The sequence below is a fragment of the Cephus cinctus genome, unplaced genomic scaffold (genome assembly GCF_000341935.2).
Source record: "Cephus cinctus unplaced genomic scaffold, Ccin1 Ccin1_scaffold1237, whole genome shotgun sequence".
NCBI classification, from domain to species: domain Eukaryota; kingdom Metazoa; phylum Arthropoda; class Insecta; order Hymenoptera; family Cephidae; genus Cephus; species Cephus cinctus.
The window spans coordinates 229,005-244,645 of NW_014333690.1; the positions used below are offsets into that span (position 1 = coordinate 229,005).

Below are 15,641 nucleotides of genomic sequence, written 5' to 3' on the forward strand. Positions count from 1 at the left end.
CCCGTTCCATGCATAAGGACGTTCCTCGTGACTGCTCCTGACGCAACCAGTGCGCATTCTTCGCAAGGACTTTTACACGACTGCAGACCGACCTCACATACTGGATTCAGCCGTAACGTTAAGGCCCCGTAGAATTGACAGTGTATCATGTATTATCAAGGTAGACTAATAAATAACGTTTTACCGATCAAGATTCGAATCGATCTATCGTATCTCTAGGTAAGTAAGGGGCAGGCAACAGTTTAACGATTAAGAAACCATCAATTACAACGATTGAGTGAACCATTATTGTACAAGCACACTTGACGTAAGACTAATGATTTTTTCGTTGGCATATTGATTTATGAAAATAACTAACCCCGATGGTAAAACAGAGTACACGCGTTATTGTCATTACCAATGATCTCTATATTGAAAATCGTAAACGACCTCTTACAAGTTCCTATGGCCGGTTGAACCTCCGTGACAATAGCAAGGTTAAGAATCTGGAATGACTTCCAGCACTTGATTCGCCCTGACCGTGACAGAGAGTTTACATCGTAACCTGTAAATTCCGAAGACAGTGAATATGCCCTGAGGGAACTCGTACCACGTAGTGAGGCGTTCTTTCAAGTATTTACGCTAAGCAGGTTATGTGCTGCATAGAATAGGTCAAGTTGGACGACGTAACGAGCTACGTTACATTATTCGATATTTATTAAAAGATAACTATTTCTATCATTGATATTGACTAATCGATAGCTTTAGATTCTACAGCGATTGATCACTTACGTGATCGCATGTAATCGTCATCCTAACGCTACGGGTGACTGTCATTGTCTCATTACGAAATCGTGTATAATAATTATCTATAATTTTATTTACTCCTTCATCCGCCCAAGCAGTTCAATTTTTTTATAGGAAACTTAAAGGTGTGCACGCGATCGTTTTCTTGCGTATTGCAAAAGCTTTGATATATATATATATCTATACATAGCAAGTATGCATTTACTGATACTTTTATTCATTAATGACTTCAGCATAGGTTATGTTCCATCGTAACGATCGTAACTGATTTGCTGATACCCATGGAGTTCTATAATTCCTCAATATTCCATAGCATATTCTGACCTAATCATACCGGTTGACCACAGTCGTAAGCGTCATTTACGTCCATCAGACCACCAGGTCATTCCTTAGCGACGATCACGATAGCAATCATTAACAAAGGTAATAACCCAAGCGTGGTCAGACTGTGCCAAAGCACAATACCAATAATTGCTAAATATCTCAGGAAGTAATGACATTCTGAAAACAGCCCAAAGCATCCGAGCCTAAATGGTTGAAAAAAATATCTATGACTTTTTCCAATGCGCCGCCAAGGAAGCCAACGTGAAAATGATTTCGTTCCAGGAACCCTTCCTTGGCCGTCGAGCCATTTAAGGGCGTCCACAGTCCAGACCATAATTACAGGTGTGTTCGACCTTCCGACAATTGGAAGGTGCACGCGATACCGACGAACTATTCAAGCCGATTGTCCAATGGAGCGTTTGCAATGACAGCGACATCTGGTGCGACCCAAGGCACCCAGGGTAGACACGTGCATCTTGAGGTCTGCATGCATGCACTTGGCTACGACGGAGATGGGAATTTTATAGCAGCCAATAGAGAGCCGTTATCCACCTTTGGATAAGTTGGACGTTCTAAAGATCGCGATCTTGACAAGTGGTTCCCCGTGTCAGTTCTCAAGTGTGGAATCCAGTGAAGGGTACTGCACTTAAGATATAGAAGCGGCTCCTAAGGCAGTCCTACTGCAAAACGATACTCGTTAATCACGCGCTTTACGACTGGGAAAACGAGTATGTACCTTCGATACACGGTATATGCATATGGAATATATATGTAGGGCACTTATTGTATATATTACGTATATTACACGTGCCCCTTTTCTTCGTCGATTTCTTCCTCGAGAACGCGGGGAAGGCTGGGTACAAATGTATGTAAGCACAATTCGCACGGCCCTTCCCTCACGAACGTTCTCCTCGGCGTCCCTTTCCTTCAGTTTCTCCGCTCTCGCATATTCGATCCCGAGAAATAGCTCGCGATACGTTGGAGTTTTATCGCTTTAACGAGTGCCTCCTTGCTTCCGTGCGAATGGTCCTCAAGAGCCGTACAAAGCCTCTCTCGCTGGGAGTTTACGGTTTTGCGTGTGTCTCTATGATGCAATATCTTATATTTTATATATATGTATATATATATCGTGTATTTGGGTCAATTCCCACTAGAAGCAACCCATCGATCTATATTGTTGTGATTTATCCGATGTATTTGTTGGTATTTCGTTTTCTTGGCTTCCCGTGAAGTTTGGACGAGTCTCGATGGTGAGACGTGTTTACCAATCGAAAGGAGCAACTTCTAACATATACGTAATACTTTACGAATTTGTTACGTATTACACGCGCCAGAAAAACGATTGGGCCATCGGCAAATGGGGCGTTATATATTATCAGCGTTTTATCATTAAGTGGTTTTTTTTTTCGATTTGCATCACTCGATCTTTAATGCGATTTCATTTTTTAATGTCATAATACGGATTCTCGCATATACAAGTATATCTTACGTATATTCACATATGACTGATTTTACATGAAAGAAAAGTATTTGAAAATTCCTCGGCGTTATGTATAAATGGTTTTTGGTAAATTCATAAATGATAATGCCAAAGTCGACTTCTGCGTAACGAATCTACTCGTATATGAGCCGGAACATTGTTTTGACGGTGAGAACGCCCGACTACGTGATACGGCCAGTCTTGCAATCTTTATTGATATCTTTATCCGCGTATGAGCGACTCTGGTAATAAAAATAATAAAGCACAAAGCTGCAGGCAGTAAAGGCGGGTAGGTTATCGCGGTCGGAGTAGGCCGGAACATGTTCCTTTGAAAACATATAGTCATCCGACGGACTTTTGTTGCGGTAGACCGCATGTGAAATGGTCTGTATATGGTTACTAGCACTTGAAACATGAAATAAGTAATAATAAAAAGAAAAAGAATCTTTTTTATACAGCTTTATTGGTAACGGTGTGTCTGGCGACTGTCGCCCCAAGTACGAACAAAATAATTAAAACTAATAAATAAATAATGGTTAATCGAATAATTGGTTATGTAATAGGACCGTAGATAAAATAAATTATGATATAGTATAACGAAAGTATGTAAAATATTTTATCAGGAAGCGAAACGATTGACGTAAGAAATTGTCAACCTGATGTTATCGATCGTCATTCGATTTATCGATGTAAACGAAATATTCGAATTGAATAAAGGATAACGAAGTAAACGAATGTACGCGTATGGAAATATGTAGTCCATAATGTAACTGTATACAACGGCGCGGAAAGGCAAGCAAGTAAGTTGGTACTCGCCGGAACTTTGATTTTTCATCGAAAACGGCTCCAGTTGCATTGCGGAGCTCGTTGCGGTATAATGTGTCTCTATATCTATATATGAGTTACGTAATGTACGAGACCTATATGGGTTACGTGGGTAGTCGATGGCGTACATAGGATACGTGGCTGCTCGAGCGGAACCTTTCTGCAGAGAGTTTGAGTTTATGTGGGGTACCAATCTGGACTAGGGTATCCCCACTGTCAGGATATTTATACGTAGACACCTACCGCGTGGCAATTGAACTGTGACGTCATTTCGATTAATTTTTTCTCTAGCTACTTTCTCGAAAATTCATACGAATATTTTTACTCGCTATACTATATCCTTAGTTCTCGAATACTCGTTATTGGTTAGCCGTTAGCGTTCTTCGTGGAGCAGGAATGGCGTCGTGCCCTAATAATGTCATGCACTTAGTACAGCAGCTCCATGAAAACGTGTTACCTATGTCTATAACGAAACGTGATTCTTGACTCATGGGGGGTTCGACGTGCGAAATTGTTAGTCTGGCCAATTACAAGTAAGATCAACTGTATGCACGTGACAGTTTTCCTGCTGGGATCAGACACGAAGTTGATATCTCTGCGTAATATCGAATCGTATAAACGAGTAGTACAGATTTAGATAATTAGCCAGGTCAGATATGAAACCTGCTTCTTGCTTATATGTCGTGTAAATAAATAAATATATATATATTATATATAAGGAAAATATAAGTTATTTTTCAAAGAATCTCAGTTTACTCTTTAGGCTTCGTTGTCGGAGTCATTGAGGGTTACGGGTGTCTCGGTAGGTGGCTCCGTAGGCCAAATACCTAGTGTGGCTGCCGGATCCACTGTGGGAGCATCTGTGATGACAATGGGTCCCAGTGGCTCTATGGTAGGTCCTTCGTTATTGTCAGAAACTACCGTCTCATCCTTGTGCTCGAGCTCTTCTGTGAAGTTGTGCGTTTCTTGAGGCATGGTCGCGGTCCCGAGCACTTCGCTGTACGGTTTTGCTGATGTTGAACTTGTGGGCTCTGGAGTCGAATTTTTATCTGGCATTGGAGGTGTCAAATCCATGGCAGGTACCACAGTCTCAATTTGACAATGACGTCCCATGTAGCCCATTGGACAGACGCATCTAAAGATAATATTTATTTGTATTATTCCTTCCTAGTATATTTTTGTTCCATTCTTGATTGTCCTATTATTCGTCTCATTGTTTCTTGTAGTATTTTTAATTGATAGATTTAGGTTTAAAAAAAATCATCTGTCATGCAGATCCAATACCCACCTGAAGTTTCCATCTTCCTTTGTCATGCTGATACAGGTAGCATTGTTTTTGCAAGTATCTGGATTTCTATCGCAATACGTAAGCTTCTCGTCGCAAAGGTCACCAGCCCACCCAGGTTGACATCTGCACTCCCATGGTTTTCTACAGGTTCCGTGGACGCAACCTGGGTACGGAACACATTCCGTGCAATTTGGTCCTGTCCAGCCGACTCGGCATCTGCAGGTCCCGGGTCGTCGACACCCACCATGCTCTTTGCTACATCCTTGCGCGCAAATTGCTGGAAGGACAAATGCTCTTAGAGTGAGAAGGGTCTGCATAGAATTTATTATTGAGAGAGAAAAAGAGAGAGGCTCACGGTTTTGACACAAAAATCCTGTCCACCCTGGCTCACAGTGACATTCCAGGGGTCCTTGGCAGGTTCCGTGAACGCAGCCTGGTAATACTGCGCACTGCTTGCATTTTGTTCCTTGCCAACCTAATCTGCATCTATTGCACATATAATTTGCGCATCGTAATGTTAACAGTATACTTCAGCTTTGTAACTCTTTTAACGCTTTATTTTTCTATTGGTTTACCATCGTTACCATATAATGTTAATTGTGATTACCTGCATTCACCAGGTTTCTCGCAATATCCTTGACTTGGATGACAATCAGAGCCGCAAATGGGTTCTGAGCAGAATAATCCTTTCCATCCAGGATCGCAGGCGCATTCGAAACTGACGTTGCATCTATTTATAAAAATAATATTAACCGTTGCTCTATCATGAAGACCACCTTGTATTCAATTGCTTGGCAGTCTTTGAGAAACGTACTAGATATCCATACTCGGTTGCAAGAAATGATTAAATGCTAAAAAGACGTGCGTCATCAAGAGAAAGCAGTAATGCTCGGGAAATACGCTTCTGAGGTGTCATCAAATGCTACTGTAGGTCATTTACCTCCCGTGTTGACAACCTGGAAGTGCTACGCATTTGTCGCATAGTTCACCATAAAATCCGAGCTTGCAGCGACACTCTCCGGGACGGCGACAGTAACCTTGAAGAGGGTCGCAACCCTTTCGACACATGGGAACGTCGCATAAATCTCCCGTCCATCCTAAGTGCGAAACGCAATACTTTATCGATTGATATTACATTTAAATAATTTTTAAACACATTCCGTTACATGCCCGGTGAACAAGATCGAAATGCATTAGTTAATAATAATTGATGATTTACCTGGTAAACACTTAACTTCACCGGCCTCGTCGCAGACGTAATGAGAGTTTGGATGCTGCGAAGCAGGTACTTCGCAAGCTTGTTGTTTCCACTTTGGAACGTATCTGTAGAAAATTCTCATGAAGACTTTTCGAAATAATCCCTTAGGAAATCAATGATATTCTAAAAGTCAATAAATCTTTAGTGTCATCACCCTAATGGTAAATATTTTATTAAAAAATTTAGAATTACGATCGATCGATATTAAAATGATTTTTATGCCTGTCATTCAGGCTCGGTAATATATCAGCTGCAGTATTGTATGTCTCTCGGTCTATTAACCCTTTGCACTCGAAATTTTCTAATTTTTCATATATTCGATGCCCGAGAAACGGCAGTCGAGTGCACGGGTTGAAATTAACAAGTGATCGGATATTTTAAGCAGATTAATAATATTATTAAATTTTTAAAAATTCGTAAATCACTTTACCTGGGTCCCGCGGTAAATCCAATTGGTAAAAAGGTCAATCCAAAAATTGGTACGAAACGTATAATGGCTCCATCATCGATAGGAGCAACTTCGCGAAGACCGATCAGAAGAGTCAAGGACACAAGGAGTCGTATCATCTTGGCTTGACTTCCCAGTCAAGACTGAGGAGGAAGAGCCGAAGACGAAGCATGGATAACGGGACCTTCTTCGAGGTCACGACACACTTTTCTGTTGCTTGGTCGTACGTGCATGCAGTAAGGTGCCTGGCACCAGCCGCACTTTTTCCACGACTTATGTGTGTTATTCACGGCGGAGAGGTTCAACGAACGCATAGAAGAGATTTTGCTAGAAGCATTTAAGCCCCGGGGCGACTGATCTTTTTGATTTATAATCAACCAGGTATAGCAATGGTAACGACGTCTTGTTTGATGATAAAAGTCACTATGAATTTTCTTACGATATATTCTATAGACTTTATTGATTGAACGAAAATCATTCAAGTATTTACGTGACACTAGTTGATATTAGATTACACGTACAAACGATGATGGTCCCGATTGTAGACCTCACAGGGTAGTAGGAACTTTCTTCGGAAAAGCAGGATAAAAATTCCATCTGGATGAGATCAGAACTAAGGCGCTTAACTACGTGTGAGTAAAGGAGAATCTTTTGGTACTTACTTGCTTACTCCCCTATCCAAAATTCTTAATGTTTTATCGCGGCCACTTCGTCTGCTCTAATCCTGCGTTTGATGACTGGGCCAATACCGACTAGTCCTTTTCCTTACGGCACAGGACGTCGTTTCCTTAGGGAATGGAGATCCGTCAGGATTCTTATAAGGAATGTATACCTATATCGAGTAAGTCGAAATGGGATATTTTAGAAAGCGAGTTTGTAAAATATTTCAGTGGATTACACTATACTTAATTTAAACGAGGAATAAGTATAGTGGGTTAACTTAAAAATTTAATATTTTTTTGTCAGGAAAGTTTACGTTTATAAATGTCAAATTATCATTGTAATTAATTATTTATTTATATTTTAGAGAATATTTACAATAGTGTTATGTACAAATAAATATAGAATTTGGCACGTGACCGAGCCGCTTCTTAAAAACAGGAACTTCTTAGACAGTCTATACGTTGCGTGTTGAGCAATGGTAATACAGTCTATAAAAATATCAGCTCTTTACAGATATTTCTTACGAGATTCTCAACCCTATTTCGTTAACCGAACATAATATTTTGTACATTCATTCACACTTCGGCGCGGAGTCCAATTTCGTGATATTTCTTCGGGACGTTTTATACATTTGATATATACTTCGCGGGGATTGTATCTCCAGTACGTTTATCCAATCGTGTGACTCGTCATAACGTATAGATACCCTGAGATGGTGATTTTCAAATCACGTTCCACGAATTCCTTTTAAGGAACCTTTAGCAGAGGACAACAAACAGTCTTAAGGAACTTCACGCAATATTGTCAACGGCAATATTTTTTTTGTCTCTGTTGGCTCTCCTGACGAGTACGATGAGGAGAATCAAAAGGGAAGCAGAGACGATAGCGGCGGACGTGGGCCAAATTAATTCCGTCGGTAAAAAGATCTTTTTCAAAGCTACCTTCAGAAGAGAAATTTCTTTAGTCACGAGAACAAACTCCTTCCTCTTAAAGGAATCGTCCGTATCCAAAGAGTCGTCTTGTTTGCTTGTTACTTGTTGAGAACCAGAGGTGGTGTCCACTTCAATAGCATAACTGCCAGGACCATCATTCGTGGCAATCCTAACCTGATACTTAACACCAGGTAGAAGAGAGATCTGTGTGGTGCTGGACTTGGTTACCTGATTTCCCATAAGGCCACCAGCTTCCGGTTGCCAAGAGACGATATACGTAAGTTCAGATGCTTGTGGGTAGTCGAAGGATTCGGTGGTCATTGGAAGATCGAGAGACAATTCTGGAGATAGCGAACCAGTACTTGCTTTTGTAGATAAGGTAGGTTTTACTACAATTTTCAAAGCTTCCGATGATAAATAATCAGCGTCCATATGGATAATTTCTGTCTCACTGTTGAGCATCGTCTTGACGTGATTCAATTTTTGCATGAATATGTTCGATGGATTTTTCCAGGTAAGGGTAGCTTCGTAAAGTGGTCCTTCCTTGAGAGTTACTAAGCTTGGCGACCAATTGATCTTACTCCAGTGCTCAACGCCACTCTGAGTTACGACAATTATCCAAGAGTTCAGGTCTAGTGTTGGTATCGTTTTTGAATTAAACCATTCATATTTCTTCCATTCGACGTTCATCCTCTTGAAGACTATCCCTACGTCGAATCTTCCCAGGGTAATTTTATCGCTCTTCGGTGCGGGTAACATGGATGGCAGGTACTCCGATTTAGGCTCTTGAGACTTATAATAGTAGCAGGGATTCACGCATTCTGGGAACTGTAAAAAAAAAAAGAAAGCATTGTTCAGAAACGTGGAAACGAATTGAAATAATGGGAAAATTGTCAGCGAGGGCTTTGTGGTTTTTGGAAGACACGAACATTCTATCCATTAGGGTCCCTCGTTAATTAATGGAACATTCGAATGAGGGCAATTTTAAAATTCCAAGGTCTATGCAGGTACCTAGTGAAGATTATCGAATGGTTATCTCGAGAAAAAGTCATGTATTCTCCGTTACAAGGTAAGATAAGGTCCATGCGACAGACCCAAAGTGAACTTTTTCGTTACTGACAGTAGGAGTGAAATTGGGCCTATATAACTGCCGTAACGGTAGTATATTTTCCCAAATATTTGAGGAAGATTCCTATCGTCAGGTGGCCAAAGAGGGACGGGACCCCTATGCCTTTTGCCCCAAGTCGATCTTCCGTGAAAATCAGCAGGTAGCTGGGTTCTGAGGATTTTGCTGTTTCGGCTTCGATAGATTTTCCTTCTTTGAAAGACGCCCAAATGCTTTATACGTCTCGACGTATAAGACGGATCGGTGCATTCAACAATTTTCCTCGCGATCTCGAAATCGTCGAGACATTTTTTCGCGCCTCATCATAGGATCAACGGACCCTTTGGGTTAATGCGAAGTGACATTGGCAGCTTTTCCTTTCTTGGAAACGTCAGAAATCCATCACGAAGAAATGCCTTTCTATAGAACCATTGACGAATTTAGATGGTGGCGAACAAATATTATAATTACGCAACAGCTTTTTTCAAAATTTCGAAATCCAAAAATTCATTATTTTTATTAGACTATGTAACTCTCTTCCGATAGAGGCTTTCGAAAATTTTTAAAATTTCATAATTCACTTTTTCATTTTGACGTTAGCACTGTCGCTGCTACAATTTCAATTTGAAATATTTACAATTTCACTGAATCAAGTACAATCGATAGATTTGATACTGTTGTGTCATCCATTTTCCATATTATCCAGCAGACGAAATTTTTTATATTTTCCAAAGCAGTAATCAATGAAAATCATCTCTCACCTTGATGCAATTTGGCTTCTCACACATGTCGCGCGTATCATCCCATTCGAACAGGAGCGACTCACAGTTGTACCAGCACTGAAAAAAAAAGGAAATCGTTTGGTTAAAAGAGGTAAAGAGTAAAAAAAAGGGAGAAGGCCAGGAGGGGGGCAGGAAAAAAACGATAAACTCGGGCGGTGAATCGAGCGATGCTTGTAGCTCAGCCGAAAAGGGGCCCGGGCAATGGGGCACTAAGGGGGCGAATCGAGGGGCGAAGGAGACAGGAGACGATGATGACGATGACGATGGTAGTAGTATTCGTGGTGACGCTGCTGGTGGATGGGTAAGCCAGGGGGGTGAACGGGGGCACGAATTAGCTTCAACCTGTTCCCGGCATAACAGGCACCGTCGTTGTTGTCTCTATATTTATTGGGGTAGCCACGAACGCCTTTCCAGACTCTTTCCCAGCTTCGTAGAAATGCCGAGGGGCCGCGTTAATGATGTTTCCGAAACGCTCGAGTAACCTTAACGCAGGATTCATTTATTTTCCAACAGCCGAGAGAAGTGCTCCGTTTCTCGGCTCGAGGAAAGTTTTATGGCGTTTCGTGCTGACACCCGAAAAGATCGTCCGAGACACGAAAAACAGCGTGGCAGGCACGTAACGACGTCAAATGTTACTTACGGTAGCAACCATATATATGTATATCGAGAGGCGACGCCACATAGGAAGATAACGCATCGATAAAACATCCACTCGAAAACGAAGGGGTAATCAATAAGAAGGTTCGTACAGTTTACATTTCCCGTTTAACCTATTTTATTTACTCGTAGCCCCAGGACTCGTATACTACGACCTAAGAAAATAACAGTGAATAATGCTTCGCGTCAAATTAAATTTGAATGGGGAATTTTAATAAGCTCACAGTTCAAATTTGTCTCGCACCAAAAAGTCTTTTTCCATATAATATTCGTGGGAGGGTTATCGCGTGCTATTAAAAGAATGGGTATTGTTAACTCGAAGGAAGATAATTAAGTCAGCCTAACGAATCTTTTGAGATGCAAAGTTTCCAGAGTACGCGCTGCATCACTGCCGGTGCTATTCCATGGACAGAGACGCACATCTGCTTTTTGTAAGCCACCTACTCGACGTCCGTCCTATGGAAATTGTTATTCTAATAGCGAGGATGATCGGACTCAATCGACGTCCGAAAGAGTGCCGGCACCAAACGAGCATAAATTTGAATAGATCATTGCGTAGGGGGACCTCGTCGTGGAATCGATTTTTTGGAATTAATGGACACCCCCGTCCGGTATGGCAAATGAGCAACGCCCCTGAGGCATATAGTGAGGGATCTAGGAGTAGGTACGTGAGCTCATCATCGGTCCCATCTGTCCTTAGACCCGTCTGCGACGTGTCTCCAGGGACGGGGGACCACCATGATTTTCCATGGCGCCCCATAAAACTGACACAAAGATTTATCACCATTGTCACCCTATCCGATTTCCAGAGATCGGTTATCTGGAGACAGAGCGCATTTCGTGTGCTTGCTCCACCCTTCTCTAGAAATGCATTATACAATACTCATGCTTGCGTATCCGCTCTCTGGTTCACGTGATTATTTATCATCGCTACATTCAAGGGTGGCTTGTCATAAGGAATAGTTAGGGGTAATGAGTGACGAAAGCGATGATTCTCTTGTAAGAGGTTTCAGATACGTAATCGTACAGAGAACTTTTACGAGAATATTTAATAGTCGATGGGATAATATTGATTCAGACAGATGAGATAAATGAAAGATATGACAGGAAACAGATGTAGAATTTTTTTTCAAAATCAATACCAATTTTTCCCGGACTCGTGACTTTTATAAAAATCTAATGATTTAGCTGAATACCAGTCCTGTATACAAACCCCTGATTTGGGGTAACTTTTAGGATGCTGTGCCCCTATGATGCAGTTAACAGAGTCTAACAGAGGGATGTTTTCATGGTGCTCGCATCGATTTTCACCAAGCGGAAAGCTGGGAAAGCCGACAGGGATTCTCAATCGGTTTGAGAGGGCGCTATAGTACGTGCATAAAGAGGGCGGATAAGAATATGGGCAAGGTACTCACTTTGCTGCAAGAGAGTTCTTCCGAATTCTCCGAATCGCAGGATCCATCGATGGAATATTTGCTGATACAAGATGATTTGCATCGGGCAATTGATAAATAGGGTTCCAAGTTGAAGGCTGCACCCAAAGTAACGCAGCACATCGTCCACACCAAGAAGCGAATGACGGACATCGTCAAGCAGTGATTTTACTCACAGGCTTATTGATTAATGCACTTCAATTTCTTGCACCGGAAACGATTGTTTTTCCCCGGATAGAAGTGAAGATAGTCGCTCGACTGAACACGGAAACGACCAAAGAGCGGCGGAAAGTAAAAACACGACCGAGTATGCGTGCAGCTCGTGACGAGTCGAGGAACGATCCACGAGTGGGTACCCTTGAATTTTTGAGGCAACTGTGACCTTTGGAGGTTGGGTCGTAGCTTATATACCTAGTCGCCCCACCACCGAAATTTTACCACCGCCCTACTCTCAGAGCATCCCTTGTAATTGCCAGTGAGCAGCTCCGTCCCTTGGCATATGGCGAGCCAGGCCAGTCTTATTTCTTTTAAATTATTTTTCTGATACAAAAGTCCATTTTCTAATTGGCATCGGTGATCACCGGGAGAGATGCGATGACGTGCACAAAAAATTCAATCTCGTGATACATTGTGGCAGGATGGTCGCTTTAAAACATCTAGAATAGACTTTTTCCTCTCATTCTTCTGACTGTGCCTACTGCGATATGGATACGAAAGAGGAAATTAATTAACCCGCGGACAGACTTCAATGATTTTTCACGTTGGTTCTACTGTTAATTCTACAAAGCTATGAATTTTTTTTTATTGTCCTCGTGATCGAACGAGACGATAATGATTTAATTTTTTTTTTTAATGTATATAAAATATAAACAAAGCACACATACGTTCCTCTCTAAATCTGATTACTGCTTAGATTTTACGAATTAATTATCTTTATAAAAAGCCAGCTGGTAGATAAATTCGGTTAACGACGTTGAATAAACTTTGAATTTGGCATAGACGAGTCTATAAAATATTGAGTTTTATAAGGAGACGTTTACAAAAAAACAGCCAGCACTTTTGTGAACCTTCAAGACGACAACCGGAGGGTCCAAACACTAGTGAAATTAGGCTAGTGCTCCGCCCTTCTAACATCCGGGCCGTTTCAATCACGAAGCATCCTCGAGATAGAATAAAGAATGAGAATAGAACGAAGAGAAGATAGGTCCTAGAGGGAGGTCCGATCGCAATTCGAAAAACTATCAATGAACGGATAATCCAATGCGTTTCATCCGGTAAGGAGGCACCTGATCTTACGTGGCGCTCCGCCTACGGACCGTGGATCTTACGTTAGAAGAAATACACCGGAAGTCGACGAGCGTATTTCGGCGTTCCTTCTGGAAGCCAGGGTGCCCCAGTCTCATGACAATGGACAGGATGTGTACAAATAAGGGTATTTGTCTCGCGAGCTGATTGTAGGGTGAAATATACGTGACGCTAAACGAGTCCTAGCATCCCTCGGCTTGCATAGAAACCCCAGAATAGAATCCATTCATCTAGGTAACGTTTAGGGGTGGCGCTGTTCAAATCTCTCAATAGACGAGACATTTTATTGTGCACTTTTCTCACACCTGGACCCACGAGCGGAGCTCTGGCTAACGATAAATACGTCGAACCGCGTGTTGTCAGATGCTGGACCACGTTCCTGGTATGAATTCGAATCTGTTGGAGACTTTGGCTGTGGATCAAGTAGAGATGACAGTGCTAACATTTATACCCATAGCAATGAAAATCCTATAGATTTTTCAGCTTCCATCTTGTTACTGAGCACGATCTGAAGTTTTATCAAAGTTTGGACGCTCGTCGAGGCGTCATCGCATTGTCCTGTTTTATTTGCCGAAGCTGGTCCCTATGGTGTTCGTGCTCGGAGCTTAAAATTTTCTGCTTTGTTAGGTCTTTGGGACGCTGGGTGACGGGAAGGTGTGAGACCTGGTGTTTTTCTAGGATCTAATCCAGGGGTGGTTTACCTCGTATTTTTTCAAACTATCGCCAGCTAGCATCTCTGTCCCTTATACAGGGAAGGACTGTTTATCAGTAATAATCCTCTGAACCAGGGATTACAAAAGTCTCGATTTTCCAAAAGATTGCGTCTGTCTGCGGGTACCGATGCTTTTGAAGATCCTCGTAAAATCTCTTCGAGATATTTGAATTCTCATCGGAGACACGTAGCTCTCACACGACGAATATTTCCTCGTAAATTCGTGCGTTTCTCAATACGGAAAAAGAACTGATTGCGAGTATAGAAAGTATCGATCGTGATTGTCAATCAGTAAATGAATCGTAGGAAAATAAGGGAGAGATGTTTATTCTGCATCAGTTTGCTCAAATATTCGATAAACTAGCTTTTGGGATTATCGGTCCTAGGAAAACAAGCCGCTTCGCACCTTCTTCTTTCGTGCAGAAAAAATTGAAAATCCCAGCGACCTAACAAAGCAGAAAATTGTCATTCTACGTTCGTGTCTTGGAACGAAGCGGTATTGAACAGAACGGAACGGTGTCAGGGAATTCAAAGCGGTTTTCGCGTCAAATACGTCGGAGACAAATTTTCTTTGTGCCAGTCAGCATTAACGGGGATCTTGCACGAGGTCCCTGGAGAAGTTCTAAACGATTCCCGAGGGACAGGTGGTAACCGGAGATCCTATATGGGTATTGAGCCTTCCTACGATTTCCCTTTGTCGAAGGGTGCAGGGGGGTGACAAATTTTCAAAACCAAAATTTATTACCTATACCCACAGGACGGTTTTGGAATTTGCAGGCAAGAAGAATAAGAGTGAGAGAGATGCGAAACGAAAAAGTGAGAAGAGATCACAAGGTTTATGACTTGATATTTTCTTTTTTTTTCCTTTTTTATCCTTCTCGTCCTCGCTGTAGGTCCTCACCAACATAGTTAATTGCCCAGGGAGTTATACTGCTATTTCTATTGTCATCCAAGGTACATAATCAGATGAAAGTTTGGCTCGACTCAATGATACCTATTGAGGTTGTAAATGTAGGATATGCATTTTTCCCTTAAAAAATTTTTTTTGTCTTTTTACCTACGACCAAAAATTTAGAAGTAACCAGTAGTCCGGTTTGGTAATGTAATTTCTATGAATAGGGTGAAAGTTTTAGAAACTCCCCTTTTACTTGTGCAGTGTTATAAATCTGAGTACAGTTTCCAGTTTACGGCGAGCTTTTAACTTTGGGTTTACCTCAAGGACGAAGTACCAATGACTTTTCGGTCGTTTTGCTTTTAAACGACGAAGGTCAATTTACGAATTTCAGTGAGGTTTACCATCTGCGGTTTCCTTTTATTTTATGGCAGATCCGTTTTTAAGAAGTGAGTTCAAATACATGTGTGGGTAAATTATCTTTTATTTTGGAAGTAAATTTTTTCCCCCTTTTTTTATATAGACAACGTAAACCGTATAAGACGTTCTTGGAATTTTGCTATCTACTTTTCTTGATAGGTAACGAAGGGTCGAGTTAATTTATAATAAAGAACGTTAGCTCATTAAAGCTAGAATTCCTAGGGCGCGATCGACACATTAAAGTTCGCTTTAAACGCCGAAAATTGGCTTTACCTCGATTATTATACTTCATCTTACAACATTCGTAATTCGTAAATAACAGTGTTGGCCA

At 41.4% G+C, this 15,641-nt stretch overlaps 2 protein-coding genes across 2 annotated transcripts; both read right to left on the reverse strand.

The window, feature by feature from the left end:
• Positions 1-3,034: 3,034 nt before the first annotated feature.
• LOC107272698 (delta-like protein 4) lies at positions 3,035-6,551 on the reverse strand. The gene is made up of 7 exons (XM_015750101.2): positions 6,392-6,551; positions 5,923-6,026; positions 5,644-5,800; positions 5,311-5,433; positions 5,059-5,189; positions 4,704-4,980; positions 3,035-4,550 (listed from the first exon to the last, which is right to left on the reverse strand). The coding sequence occupies exons 1-7, from the start codon at positions 6,526-6,528 to the stop codon at positions 4,175-4,177; spliced, it is 1,305 nt and encodes a 434-aa protein (XP_015605587.1). The 5' UTR covers positions 6,529-6,551; the 3' UTR covers positions 3,035-4,174.
• Positions 6,552-7,459: 908 nt separating this feature from the next.
• LOC107272701 lies at positions 7,460-12,346 on the reverse strand. The gene is made up of 3 exons (XM_015750103.2): positions 11,964-12,346; positions 9,871-9,948; positions 7,460-8,832 (listed from the first exon to the last, which is right to left on the reverse strand). Exons 1-3 carry the CDS (start codon positions 12,132-12,134, stop codon positions 7,864-7,866), a joined length of 1,218 nt encoding a protein of 405 aa, XP_015605589.1. The 5' UTR covers positions 12,135-12,346; the 3' UTR covers positions 7,460-7,863.
• Between the last annotated feature and the right edge of the window lie 3,295 nt (positions 12,347-15,641).

Coding starts and splice junctions, on each gene's coding strand:
- LOC107272698 (XM_015750101.2), bottom strand. CDS start 6,528: ATGATACGACTCCTTGTGTCCTTGACTCTTCTGATCGGTCTTCGCGAA. Junction 5,801..5,922: donor TGAAGTTAAGTGTTTACCAG/GTAAATCATCAA, acceptor TTTCGCACTTAG/GATGGACGGGAGATTTATGC. Junction 5,434..5,643: donor CCAGGTTGTCAACACGGGAG/GTAAATGACCTA, acceptor TTTTATAAATAG/ATGCAACGTCAGTTTCGAAT.
- LOC107272701 (XM_015750103.2), bottom strand. CDS start 12,134: ATGTCCGTCATTCGCTTCTTGGTGTGGACGATGTGCTGCGTTACTTTG. Junction 9,949..11,963: donor AAGAACTCTCTTGCAGCAAA/GTGAGTACCTTG, acceptor TTTTTTTTTCAG/TGCTGGTACAACTGTGAGTC. Junction 8,833..9,870: donor AGAAGCCAAATTGCATCAAG/GTGAGAGATGAT, acceptor TTTTTTTTACAG/TTCCCAGAATGCGTGAATCC.